Genomic DNA, 13942 nt, shown 5'->3' on the forward strand with positions numbered 1-13942 from the left:
CATCTCCTACCGGCGTCACCGCGGCTTCAGTAGGATATGCGGAAGGAAGGAGGTGGGCGGGATGTTTACATCCTGCTCATCTCCACCCCTCCGCCGCTATTGGCCGCCTGCCGTGTGACGTCGCTTTGACGCCGCACGACCCGCCCCCTTAGGAAGGAGGCGAGTCGCCAGCCAGAGCGATGGTCGCAGGGCAGGTGAGTGCGTGTGAAGCTGGCGTAGCGATAATTTTCGCTACGCCAGCTATCACACGATATCGTACCTGCGACGGGGGCGGGGACTATCGCGTGCGACATCGCAGCATCGACTTGCGATGTCGCAACGTGCAAAGCCCGCCTAACAAGGGTAGTGCTATTTAGAGGGGAAAAAAGCTGATCAGTAATTATTAGTGATAATCGAATACTAAATATGGGTTCGGGTTAATTGTACTGAAAATCTAGTACTATTCATTTTTTCCACTTATAACAACTGCAAAGGATGAACACACCCGCTGTGTATTAACATGTATAGCATAGAAAACACATTAGTTGACGCTGAAAACAAACAAGCAATCAAAAAAAGTAATAATATCAGTTACAGGTTTATTGCAAAGAATACTTTTTGCATTACTATTATAATATAGTAAAATGACCCGTGAAAGCTAAAAAATGCAATTACCTGAGATAATAATATAAAAAAGCAAAAGTGATTTAGGAAAAATTGTCCCTCCCATGGTAGATACAAATGAAATACTGTACACATGAAAAATTTTAATCTAAATAACTATTTTAATGTTATTTTAGAGACAACCAAAAGTATGATTTTTCTCACATGACCTTGTTGCAGCCAGTGTTTACAATACAAGGATGTTTAATAAATGAATATTGTCTATATCTTCACACATACATATACACTCAAATATTCATAAATTACACACACAAACTCACTTTTATGGACAATATATTTAAATTAATAAAAATATTTTAAAACACAGGGATTTAGAGCAGAATTACAAAGTCCTTTTTGTTTGTTTAATTTACATGGTTTAAAAATAAATGCCCGTTTAGAACGTATCCAAGCAGTCCATGATAACTATACAATGTAGCTAGTAAGATCCAGCAAATATGATGTCACATCAATGATCTGGTCTAGAATACCTGCCCTGGCCACTCTCCGAATGTTTCTATCCACTTGCTCGCACTGTGGGCCCAGGTAACCTTTTTTACATAAACACTTGTTTGGCCTCACGCAAACACCTCCATGCCGGCACGCTGGCTCACATTTTGCTGTAAGGTATAAAAGAAATGCAGTATGACTTACAAAATTTTTTCAAAACATTGCAAAAAACAAATGTTGCATTCTATTAAAGTACTCCTTATACTGAATAACATCCTCTACCAACACCCCCACCCCAACTGTTTCTAGAAAGCTCTAAATATTCAGGGAGGATCTGATAATTGGAGCATTGATTACAGCATGATGGGATACTTATGCTAAGTCTTTTTCTGGGGGCATGCAGCACTCATAGTTATAAAAGAAGCTGGTATTTAGAGGAAATGATTTGCATGACTTAAATTCATCATCACTTGAACTGCCAAGATCCCATGGCAACTGTTCCATGATATGTATGATTTTCGTAGCACAAGATTGCATATAAGCATAACTCATTAAAGAGGTTTCCACTTCTAATGTGACCCCCTTTCTTTTATCCTAACTCTTCCTTACTAACACTTTCCTAAGATACTTCTGTCTACTCTGCTCTTGTAAGCTTATCTCTAACAGGCTCGTAAATACCTTTACTGTGGCTTTAGTTTTGATCCTTCTAACTGCAGACCAGAATTGGACCAACTAAGCAGGGCATGTCACTGGTGGGGCCGAGAGGAGAGTAAAGAGTGATCTGGGCATGCGTGACCAGACTACTGTCACTCACGGAGAGGAAGCCCAGTCCTCATCAGTGACATGCCCTGATCAGTTAGTTTGATTCTGGTCTGTAGTCGGGGGGATCAAAACCAAATAATAACAGTGGTCCATACGCCTCCTGAGGAAACAGGATTGAAACGCACGTCGAGGCGCCCGGTTGTCATCCCTTGGCCACGGCACACTTGTGATTTACATAATTAATATCACCACTGTTATTATTTGGCACTTTAAATTATCCCAGTCCATGAATGTATAGTACCGAGGTGGGGTGTATAAGTGCCTAGTCTTGCTACAGAAGTATAGGTGGTACTTAGCCTTAGCACTTGTTATGCATTTACAACAAATGTATAATGCTTTATGCTAATATTCAAAATACAATTGGTGTTATTGTAGTGGTCAATTGGTGATACCGGTAGTGGGACAACCTGCTTATTTTTATAGATTGTTTTTTAAAAATGTTTTAAAAAAATATATAAATAAAGGATATTTTATTAAATTTTGGATTGGCATTTGTCCTGATTTCGATCAGTTATGTTAAATAAAAAAATATAGGAGTCAATCGATGATGACAATTGATCACTGTAATATTGACATACATTAGGTCCAGAAATATTTGGACAGTGACACAATTTTCGCGAGTTGGGCTCTGCATGCCACCACATTAGATTTGAAATGAAACCTCTACAACAGAATTCAAGTGCAGATTGTAACGTTTAATTTGAAGGTTTGAACAAAAATATCTGATAGAAATTGTAGGAATTGTACACATTTCTTTACAAACACTCCACATTTTAGGAGGTCAAAAGTAATTGGAAAAATAAACCAAACCCAAACAAAATATTTTTATTTTCAATATTTTGTTGCGAATCCTTTGGAGGCAATCACTGCCTTAAGTCTGGAACCCATGGACATCACCAAACGCTGGGTTTCCTCCTTCTTAATGCTTTGCCAGGCCTTTACAGCCGCAGCTTTCAGGTCTTGCTTGTTTGTGGGTCTTTCCGTCTTAAGTCTGGATTTGAGCAAGTGAAATGCATGCTCAATTGGGTTAAGATCTGGTGATTGACTTGGCCATTGCAGAATGTTCCACTTTTTTGCACTCATGAACTCCTGGGTAGCTTTGGCTGTATGCTTGGGGTCATTGTCCATCTGTACTATGAAGCGCCGTCCAATCAACTTTACGGCATTTGGCTGAATCTGGGCTAAAAGTATATCCCGGTACACTTCAGAATTCATCCGGCTACTCTTGTCTGCTGTTATGTCATCAATAAACACAAGTGACCCAGTGCCATTGAAAGCCATGCATGCCCATGCCATTGCGTTGCCTCCACCATGTTTTACAGAGGATGTGGTGTGCCTTGGATCATGTGCCGTTCCCTTTCTTCTCCAAACTTTTTTCTTCCCATCATTCTGGTACAGGTTGATCTTTGTCTCATCTGTCCATAGAATACTTTTCCAGAACTGAGCTGGCTTCATGAGGTGTTTTTCAGCAAATTTAACTCTGGCCTGTCTATTTTTGGAATTGATGAATGGTTTGCATCTAGATGTGAACCCTTTGTATTTACTTTCATGGAGTCTTCTCTTTACTGTTGACTTAGAGACAGATACACCTACTTCACTGAGAGTGTTCTGGACTTCAGTTGATGTGAACGGGTTCTTCTTCACCAAAGAAAGTATGCGGCGATCATCCACCACTGTTGTCATCCGTGGACGCCCAGGCCTTTTTGAGTTCCCAAGCTCACAAGTCAATTCCTTTTTTCTCAGAATGTACCCGACTGTTGATTTTGCTACTCCAAGCATGTCTGCTATCTCTCTGATGGATTTTTTCTTTTTTTTCAGCCTCAGGATGTTCTGCTTCACCTCAATTGAGAGTTCCTTAGACCGCATGTTGTCTGGTCACAGCAACAGCTTCCAAATGCAAAACCACACACCTGTAATCAACCCCAGACCTTTTAACTACTTCATTGATTACAAGTTAACGAGGGAGACGCCTTCAGAGTTAATTGCAGCCCTTAGAGTCCCTTGTCCAATTACTTTTGGTCCCTTGAAAAAGAGGAGGCTATGCATTACAGAGCTATGATTCCTAAACCCTTTCTCCGATTTGGATGTGAAAACTCTCATATTGCAGCTGGGAGTGTGCACTTTCAGCCCATATTATATATATAATTGTATTTCTGAACATGTTTTTGTAAACAGCTAAAATAACAAAACTTGTGTCACTGTCCAAATATTTCTGGACCTAACTGTATGCCCTAAACAATCTGATGGAATGATGGCTACAAAGCATTCATATCTCCTTATGGAGGATTAGCTGAGCTGGTGTAATGAGACTTATGAGCAATGCTAAATAGCACCACCTCAAGAAGAAAAACCTGTCACTCCAGTTCCATTATAGGTAGATGCCTTGTAAGTCTATGTCTGAAATATTATAGAGTCTTGTGACATGACTATGGCTACCAACCAAACAAGATATATCCAGCTGTATTCAGTTGTTTCAGAGTTTCAGCTTTTCATCAGTAAAGAGCAGGGAGGTGCTTTTCTGGGTGGGAAGACTATAATACCATTCATAGATGGTATTGTTTCTCCAGCTTGTATGGGGATCCAGTCTTATGAGCAATACTCAGGGGCACTAGAGAGAACATTTTCTTCGTAATAGTGGAGAACTAATTTGTAAGCTATCGTTATTCAAATATTTCAACAAAAATGTTTGCCAAGCTTGTTAGGATAATATGCATGTGGGATAATATAGTCAGTAATCCCAACATTCAACCGTTATGCATCCTAAAATGGCTTTTTAAAGGAAATAGGCTGCATTATCCTAGACAATTAATGGATTGACCTGTTTGGTTAGATACCATCTCATTTTAAGAACACATTTCAATACAAAGTTTGCCAAGTAGATATTTCCAATAAAAACTGAGACCAAAGGTGTTAAGAGAGTAATACTGGTATTAGTTTGAAAAATATTATAGGGGAGCTGCCAAATGAGGAAAATAACATTAAATAATGGGTTACTTCAACATCTTGATTGAGGAACACAGTGCTTCCTAGCCTCCCGAGAACCTGATTGCTGTGGGAAGGATGTTCTTAATTGACTAACCATTTGAGCTGCCATTATTGTAATGTTGCGGGCTTGAACTTTGCGTCAGGAGTGGACATATCAATGGTGCAACCTGTGCAGCCGCACCAGAACCCCAAGGGTAAGGGGACCCATTTCTACCACCAAAGCAGGTGAAAGTGCATTTTGATGAGTTATTGGACTGAAAAGGGCTCATATATTGTTCTTGAACAGGGGCCCTTTTCTGTCTTTGTCCACCAGGGGTTTGCATGCTCTGGTAATTGCAATCAAGTTAGTCTTGCAGCATGTAAAGACCATTGCTTTATTCACTTCTATGGGTGTATAGGAGCGTATATGGATGTGCATGTGTGATCAATACATCCATAGAAAGCGAATAGTGTGGATTTTTACCCACCTCTCTATCACTTCAATCACACAGCCCCGTTCTCATAATAAGGGGACATCCCAGAGGTTGAGACCCCAGTGAGCATACTTTTATTACCTACCCTATGGATATGTCATAATTCTTAATGAATATGGTCACATCCCTGTTGATAAATGCGCTATCAAGCTCATCAAATATTTCAAGCTCCATATAGATAAAATAAATGTATGAGATTTTTATCTGATGTCAACGGGCAACTTTATGTTTTGATATAGATTTGTCGTACAACATATTTTTATTAGATTTTCTCCAACACAGACATTACAGAAAAATATTTCCAATTTATGTGGAGGGGGGGGATAAGGGTAAATGAGGTACTATCTTATTAGAAGAATGTTATTGGAGAAAATGGGAAGGGATCGGGGTTGATATAGATTTGTAAAACGCGTCAGTGTCCACTTTACAATAGCCCCAAATTACCTTATGGAACGGCACTTATGAGTTCTTAATACAAATAAAAACAGAGCAAATGAAAATCTGACGTGTAATATAACTCTTATTTTAAATAAGACTAAATTACGGAAAATCAAGAGTATTCACATCATGGAGCAGACACAGCAATGAGGCTCACATATCATTTAAGGCTGAAACTGTCATTATATGGAGACACTGTGCCTTTCAGCACAGATCAACCACAATAAAATTACAAGGCCCTAAATTATATATTCGGAGGCGCCCAGAGAACATATAGAGGATTTAGGTTGGATTACTCAGTTATGTTACTAAATCCCACTAATCCTTCTCTCTCCAGTTACTTCAACCTGAGTATAGTTATTGTTTTGTGTTAATGATGACAAATTAATGGAAAGCACAAAAAATCAAGGCACATGTAATAAAAAGATTACTAACCAATTCGGCAGAATTCTCCTTCCCATCCTTGATTGCAGCAGCATTTTCCTGTGGGTGTGCAGTGGCCATTTTTACAGTTCCGGGAACACTCAGATGACAGAGGCTGTGCCGGCATCACTGTCCTTCTACAATCTTCAGGTATTGTTGGTCTGCAAAAAATAACAAAAACACAGGTTAATAAAAATAAATATAAAAATAAATAAAAAATCTACTTCAAAAATCATTATTACTATATAATTTGTGCAAAGATAACAGTAATGTATTCAGTAACTCCTAAGACACGCAAGCAGTAGTTTTGCAACTTATTTTATTATGGTTTGTGATGTCTGTTTTTTTACATCTAAATTATATGCTGTTATCTATAATAATGTGTATTTTTACTGTTATCTTTCAATTTAAATTGTTGTTTTAACATCCAGCATCTGTGAACTTTAATGTGCCCGTTTCAGATTTTTTTTTGTGTAAATTTAGTTCATGTTTCTATCTGTAATGCATACCCATTTTTATACATGGCTTACTGGCATAGTTTTGTACAATTTGAGGTTTTTTTTATACATACTAGCATAGTTTTGCACAATTTCAGTTTTTTCAGAGTCACTTGCAGTATTTAAAGGGGTTTTCTAGGACTTTAAAAAGGTTGTCCACTACTTTTACATTGGTGGCTTATCCATAGGATTGGGCATCAATATCTGACCGATTGGGGTCCAACACCCTTCATCCTCGCCGATCACCTGTTATAGGGGTGGCAGGGCAACAGGCAACCAGAAATGCTCAGTTTCGGAGCTGCCCTGTCAACCTATAATGGCCACAGCCAGGTATCACACATCTGCCTACCATTCAAATCAATGCCTGGTGGATGTATAGTAGCCGGACAAGTCACTCCAGAACTGAGCATTTCCAGTTACCTGCTACTGCCACTGGCACCGAGAACAGCTGATCACCACAGGTGGGGGGTGTTGGACCCCAGACGATCAAATATTGATGACCTATCCTAAGGATAAGCAATCAATGTAAAAGTAGTGAACAACCTCTTTAACACTGATGTCCAAACTTAGGGGTCATCAGTGTCTGCCCCCTGCCTTACCCCTGCCACCAATCAGCGATTCCTGATGGTGACGAATGGAACTGATCAGTTAGAGCTACATCAATGGAATAATGGCCGCAGACAGGTACTGTACAGTATATACGACCACTAATGATTTGAATTGGGGTGGATATAAAGTACTTAGCTGCAGCCACTATACAGGTGACAGAGCTTTGCGGTGCAGCTCAGCAACAAAGCACCGGGAACAGCTGATGGGCAGGGGGTGCTGGATGTTGCACTTCCACTAATCAGGCATTGATGACCTGTCCTAGGGATAAGTCATCAATGTTAAAGACCTGAACAAACCCTTTAACAACTTTTTGGATAATTAAAAAACCTTATCTATCGCTATAATTCACTATATATATGAATTTAATAATATAAAATTAATGTTATGTGTGCATATATTAATGAATGAATGATGCATTTATTAATAAATAGATCTCATGAGTATGATGTAGTTAGTGTGAAACTTGATGTCAGATTTGCTATATAAACATTATTGAAAGTTTGAACACAATCTCCCCCCACCTAACCTGATTTACAAATCCTAATTTTAGCATAATGCCTACTCCTGAAACTCCACACATGTACCCTGATTGACAGTTCCTAAGTGATTCTCTTCCCTGCTGCTGAGATCTCTCACTACTTAGTACAAGTTGCAACTAACAATCAAACTGGGTTGGATGGAGATTGAATATTGTTAGACTCATGAGCTCTCTTGCTCTCTAGCTACATTCATAAAATGGTAATTTTATTATCAGGAGTTTGCAACAATTTTGACATAGACTTTTATATTTATTTTATAATGTACAGTACAGACCAAAGGTTTGGACACACCTTCTCATCTCTAGAACAACTATTAAGAGGAGACTTTGTGCAGCAGGCCTTCATGGTAAAATAGCTGCTAGGAAACCACTGCTAAGGACAGGCAACAAGCAGAAGAGACTTGTTTGGGCTAAAGAACACAAGGAATGGACATTAGATCAGTGGAAATCTGTGCTTTGGTTTGATGAGTCCAAATTTGAGATCTTTGGATCCAACCACCGTGTCTTTGTAGAAAAGGTGAACGAATGGACTCTACATGCCTGGTTCCCACCGTGAAGCATGGAGGAGGAGGTGTGATGGTGTGGGGGTGCTTTGATGGTGACACTGTTGGGGATTTATTTAAAATTGAAGGCATACAGAACCAGCATGCCTACCACAGCATCTTGCAGCGGCGTGCTATTCCATCCAGTTTCCGTTTAGTTGGACCATCATTTATTTTTCAACAGGACAATGACCCCAAACACACCTCTAGGATGTGTAAGGGCTATTTGACTAAGAAGGAGAGTAATGGGGTGCTACGCCAGATGACCTGGTCTCCACAGTCACCAGACCTGAACCCAATTGAGATGGTTTGGGGGTGAGCTGGACCGCAGAGTGAAGGCAAAAGGGCCAACAAGTGCTAAGCATCTCTGGGAACTCCGTCAAGACTGTTGGAAGACCATTTCCAGTGACTACCTCTTGAAGCTCATCAAGAGAATGCCATGAGTGTGCAAAGTAGTGATCAAAGCAAAAGGTGGCTACTTTGAAGAACCTAGAATATAAGACAGTTATTTCACACTTTAAGTATTTCATTCCACATGTTTTAATTCATAGTTTTGATGCCTTGTGAATGTGAATCTACAATTTTTAGAGTCATGAAAATAAAGAAAACTCTTTGAATGAGGTGTGTCCAAACTTTTGGTCTGTACTGTATACAATTTGCATTGTAAAATCTAGTTTCAGATTCTCTTTTAGTAACAAAAAGGAGATGTATCATCAGGGGTGTATATAGAAATCACAGAACCCCATAGAAGAAATTTTACTTATGCCCTCCACAAAAAAAATATTTGGAGAGGTGGGTGGGCTCATACCTCCTAACTTTTAACATTGATCGCGTGACAAACAAGAGGAGAAACAGGAGGTGCAACAATTTCAAGAGATTGGCTTGAAATTGTTGCTCCTACTTATTCTTTATTTTGCTGCATCCTTATCTGTTTGTAGTGCACAAGACAGGCTTTTTAGCGCATATGCAGTACAAAATCCAAAAAATATAAAAATCATGTACGATATTTTTTTTTTTTGATGGACACTAAATATGTCAGAGAAAAACACCTATTTTTTTGCAGACTGTCCGTAAATGTTTGGACAGTTGGTATCCTACCTGTTAGGTTAAAAAGCTAATCAGTAACAATGAAAATTTATAAACCCTTCAGAATTTCGGCATCAATTTGACCTATTCTATCCCTTGCTCTTAAAGTGATCTTTGTTGGTCCACCACTCCTCAGGAGGGTAATAATGGTCTTGATTTTTTTCCATTTGTACACAATCTCTCTCGTTGTGGATTGGTAGAGTCTAAATCATTTCCAGAAGTATGTTGTTAAGATTACACTTTGATGTATTCCTGTACTTTAAGTAAAACACCTCACCCATTCACACAATTGTCATCACATTGAATGAAGACACAAGAGTTTAATTTCCTACCAAATCATCTGGTGGGTTTAGACCAACTGCTTACCCTGGAGGGGCATGATTAAATGTCTACCTAGTCTTCACTAGAGCCTCTCATGGTGAGGATAGGTTGAACTGCCAGAAGACACCAGGTACCACTGCAGGGCTGTCCCTGGAACTGCAGCAGCTGACCAAAGGGTCAGAGGTGTGGGTACGATGTACAGGAGGGAGAGACAGAGGCATGGTCAGACAGTCTAGGGTAGGGGCAGGCAGCACAGGGTTAGGATGCAAGGCAGGGTCAGGAGCGGAGAAGTCAGGCGGACAAATAATTAAGCCGAGTCGACAACAGAAGACCTAATATGGCAAAAGGCAGGAAGTAGATGATAGCAGACTGGGAACCAAGTTCGGGCAAGCAGTGGTGAAAGGAGTTGCCTAAAATAGACCATGTTTGCACAGAATAGGTCAGGGATCCTAATCTCTCCAGTACATGGCAGGGATAATTTCCTGCAGAGTCTGGTCACACCCCCTTAAAGTCAAATAGAAGTCACATGCAGAAGCGGCAGTGGAGAGAAGTGCCGCAACAGACAACTCAGTAGGAGACCTGACACAAGGCCCATGGTGAGTGGGGCAGCACTGAGGAGGTATGCGAGTTGCCTCTGTGACAATCTGCTAATCCTAAATGTTCACATACTTTTGCCACTGACTGACATGATATTGGATCATTTTCCTCAATACAAAATGACAAAGTCTAATATTTTTGACTCATTTATTTCATTTGGCTTTCTTTATCTACTGTTAGGACTCTTATAAAATACATTTTTAGGTCAAATTTTTGGAGGAATAAAAAAAATTCTGAAGGGTTCACAAACTTTCAACCATCAGTGTATTTTAATAATGCTGTGACTTTTACTATGATAGGTTTGTGGTTTATAAGGTCACAACAAATCATGCAGAGGTATTTTTCCACCCAGAATTATAGCGTACTTCTTCAGCTCATAGTCATAACCATTTGCTCGTTACTACATGCTAACTAGTTGAAAAAAATCTTTTGGATTCCAGGTGCAAGCAGTTAAAATGCATAATAAATCGAGTGACAGCAATGCACTGAAAAGAGCCAATAAATGGGCACTGTAAATGCCAGTACACAATTGTATGCTATATTCTAGTGAAACGGAGAAAGGCATAGCACACACAGGTGTAATTCACATTAAGCTATTTCTATTATTAAAAATAACCGTGCATAATACCGTATTTTTAGAAGAACAAATCTAATAGTACATATATAATATGTGTTTATTTGAAAACTAGCACAGTGAAATCATTTATTGTTACAGTACACGTTAAGATAATTTTACACGATTTACAGTTTACATAAGCAGTAGAAGCTATATACTGTATATCACTTGATGAGCAGCTCATCCTGTACTGATCCCATGTACCAGCCTGTAATATAATGCAGCATTCAACTCTACAGAATTCAGAGGTGAAGTCTCCCCACATCCTGCCCTGAATGAGACAAGTGCCCCCCAGTAGGTACACACTTCCTGATTTGGCCCATATACTCGTATGTACAGTCATGGACAAAAGTGCTGAAACCCTTTAAATTGATCCAGAACAAATTATTGCAGTTATACACATTGTGTTATACACGTTTATTTCCTATGTGTGCATTGGAACAACATAAAAAAAATTAGAAGAAAAGGCAAATTGAACATAATTTCACACAGAACTCCAAAAACGGGCTACAGAAAATTATTGGCACCCGCGAATTAATATTTGTTTTCACACCCTTTGGAAAAAATAACTGCAATCAGTCGCTTCCTATAACCATCAACAAGCTTCTTACACCTTATAACTGGAATTTTGGACCACTTTTCTTTTGCAAACTGCTCAAGGTCTCTCATATTTGAAAGGTGCCTTTTGTTAACAGCAATTTTTAGATCTCTACACAGGTGTTCAATGGGATTTAGATCCGGACTTATTGCTGGCCATGTCAGAACTCTTCAGCACTTTGTCTCCATCCGTTTTTGGGAGCTTCTTGAAGTATATCGTTGTCTTGCTGGAAGACCCATGACTTAGGGCGCAAACCCAGTTTTCTGACACTGGCCACTACATTGTGGCCCAAAATCCTTTGGTAATCTTCAGATTTCATGATGCCTTACACACAGTCAAGGCACTCACTGTCAGAGGCAGCAAAACAACCTTGTGATGGTGTGATATTGTGGGTTGTGTATCATTTTATGTAGGTTTGTATTTTAGGCGTGTTGCTCTGTCCATTCTATGTATTATTTCTCCTGTATGCAGGTGTATAAACCCCTGCAGTGCTTCTGTCCCTAGGTGTGGGGGAGAGAACCTGGAATCCACTCAACCTCTTTGTTTACCTGAGGGATTATTCAGTCTGTCTGAGAACTACAAGAGAGAAGCAGGAAGATTCATCCTCTGTGATTGAAGCTGAAGCTCCCCAGAGAGACCTGGACATTTATCCCTTACTGGAGTATATCTGTGTTTCTGGACTATTTTACCCTCTGTGTGGTGGATTATTTTATGGACCTTCTGATTTTGCTTGGAATAAATGTTCCTTTGATTGTTCATCCATCTCTCGCTCTGTTGATTGTGTGATATCGGAGAATGAACCTGTGACAACTGGTGGCAGTGGTGGGATCAACAGAGCAAAGCCCAATGGAGAACCACCCACAGGGTGAGTACAGAAACTGGACTGCATACAGTCTACAGGAAAGAGCCAGAGATCTGAGTCTGAGCTACCAGGGGCTGACTAAAGAGGCTTTGTGTGATATCGGTGAAGGACCCCATGACAAACCTCAAAACATATTTTAATTGTCATATCTGACTGTAGGTACTGTGTTCTTTTCTTTGTAGGTCTAATTCCATTTTTGGTAAACAGCAGAATTATAGTGCTTTACCAAAAAGCTCTATCTTGATCCCATCTTGGTCTGTTTTGTCAAACTGAAGTCCAGCTTTTTTATGTGTCTGTGTCAGTACCAAAGACCTCTCAACCGCCTGGTGCCTTTCTACCAGGTCCACCAGGTCATCGGCATTCCAGGGATTCCCTGAGCAACCCAGAAATGAACTGCCCTCGGAAGATATGTGTATGAATTTGTTGAGGATGACCCTTTCCACCATCTGTGCTGGGAATGAAGATTCCAACCATTTTTGAACCTGGTATAATAAGTCAAACATTTGGAACCAGGGAGATTTGTCACAGCGATAGCCCCGGTGGTGCATTTACTGTGCTTTGACAGTCAAAGTTAGTCCTAGGTACACCAAGATCTCGGTTTTCAACTTAACATATTATTTTGCGTAGGGCAAGGCCAGGTCATAATAGGCCTTCTGTGGTTCCCCCATTGAATATGGCGCCAGAACCTCTGACCACTGCTCTGAAGGCAATTTCTCCCCTTCCACCACCAGGAACAGCCAGGAATACTTCAACATTGTCCCCTGGATTCATCTTTTGCAAGGCTCTCCTTACTGTCTTACTCAAATGTGCATTATCACCTTGGCTTGGGGTTGGTGCAGTTGCCCTGGCCTCTGCTAAGCGTTCCATCTGTTGCCTGTGCTGCTGCTGTTGCATTTGCTGTTAACACTGCTGCTGTGTTGCCACTGCTGCTGTGCAACTGGAGATTAGCCTGCATCAGGTACTTTATCAGCTCCTCCATGTTGTTTACTTTCTCGCCTGCTGTCACTTTTACCAAAAACATGTGATTTCTGTGCCTGTGTTTCTGCACAAAATATAGGGATTTCAACTTACTCAGTTGCGTTTGAGGTAGGCATGGGAGGCAATTTAAATAAAACATCCTGGCTGCATTATTAAAAATCCATAATTTATGCCACCAACACAACTTTTCAGTGCAGGAAAAATAGGCTACACAGTATACCAGTCCTAGCATAGAGACTTAACACAGGAGAGCTTCTTACCTCCACCCACAGAAACCTAATGAAATACCTGGAATTCCTGATATTCATCACACGATTCCCTGGGGTGGGAATATGTGAGCAGCTAGTCCCACTTATCTCTCTGGCTGCTCATAAACCCGTCCCTGCCATGCCCTATTAATGCTCTCAGTATTATATGTGCTGGAGCTTGCTTCCGGGCTTACAACACTGAGGATAACAACCATAT

At 40.1% G+C, this 13942-nt stretch overlaps 1 protein-coding gene across 1 annotated transcript in view; it reads right to left on the reverse strand.

Moving 5' to 3' along the window:
• Positions 1-584: 584 nt before the first annotated feature.
• The window catches only part of HHIP (hedgehog interacting protein), a 176247-nt gene continuing 162889 nt past the window's right edge, over positions 585-13942 (reverse strand). The window contains exons 12-13 of the mRNA XM_075335779.1: positions 6246-6394; positions 585-1262 (exon numbers count right to left, since the gene is read on the reverse strand). Of these exons, the coding sequence (XP_075191894.1) occupies positions 1069-1262; positions 6246-6394 (343 nt within the window). The 3' untranslated portion in view covers positions 585-1068. The remainder of the gene's footprint in view (positions 1263-6245; positions 6395-13942) is intronic.

The sequence above is a fragment of the Anomaloglossus baeobatrachus genome, chromosome 1 (assembly GCF_048569485.1).
Source record: "Anomaloglossus baeobatrachus isolate aAnoBae1 chromosome 1, aAnoBae1.hap1, whole genome shotgun sequence".
NCBI lineage: Eukaryota > Metazoa > Chordata > Amphibia > Anura > Aromobatidae > Anomaloglossus > Anomaloglossus baeobatrachus.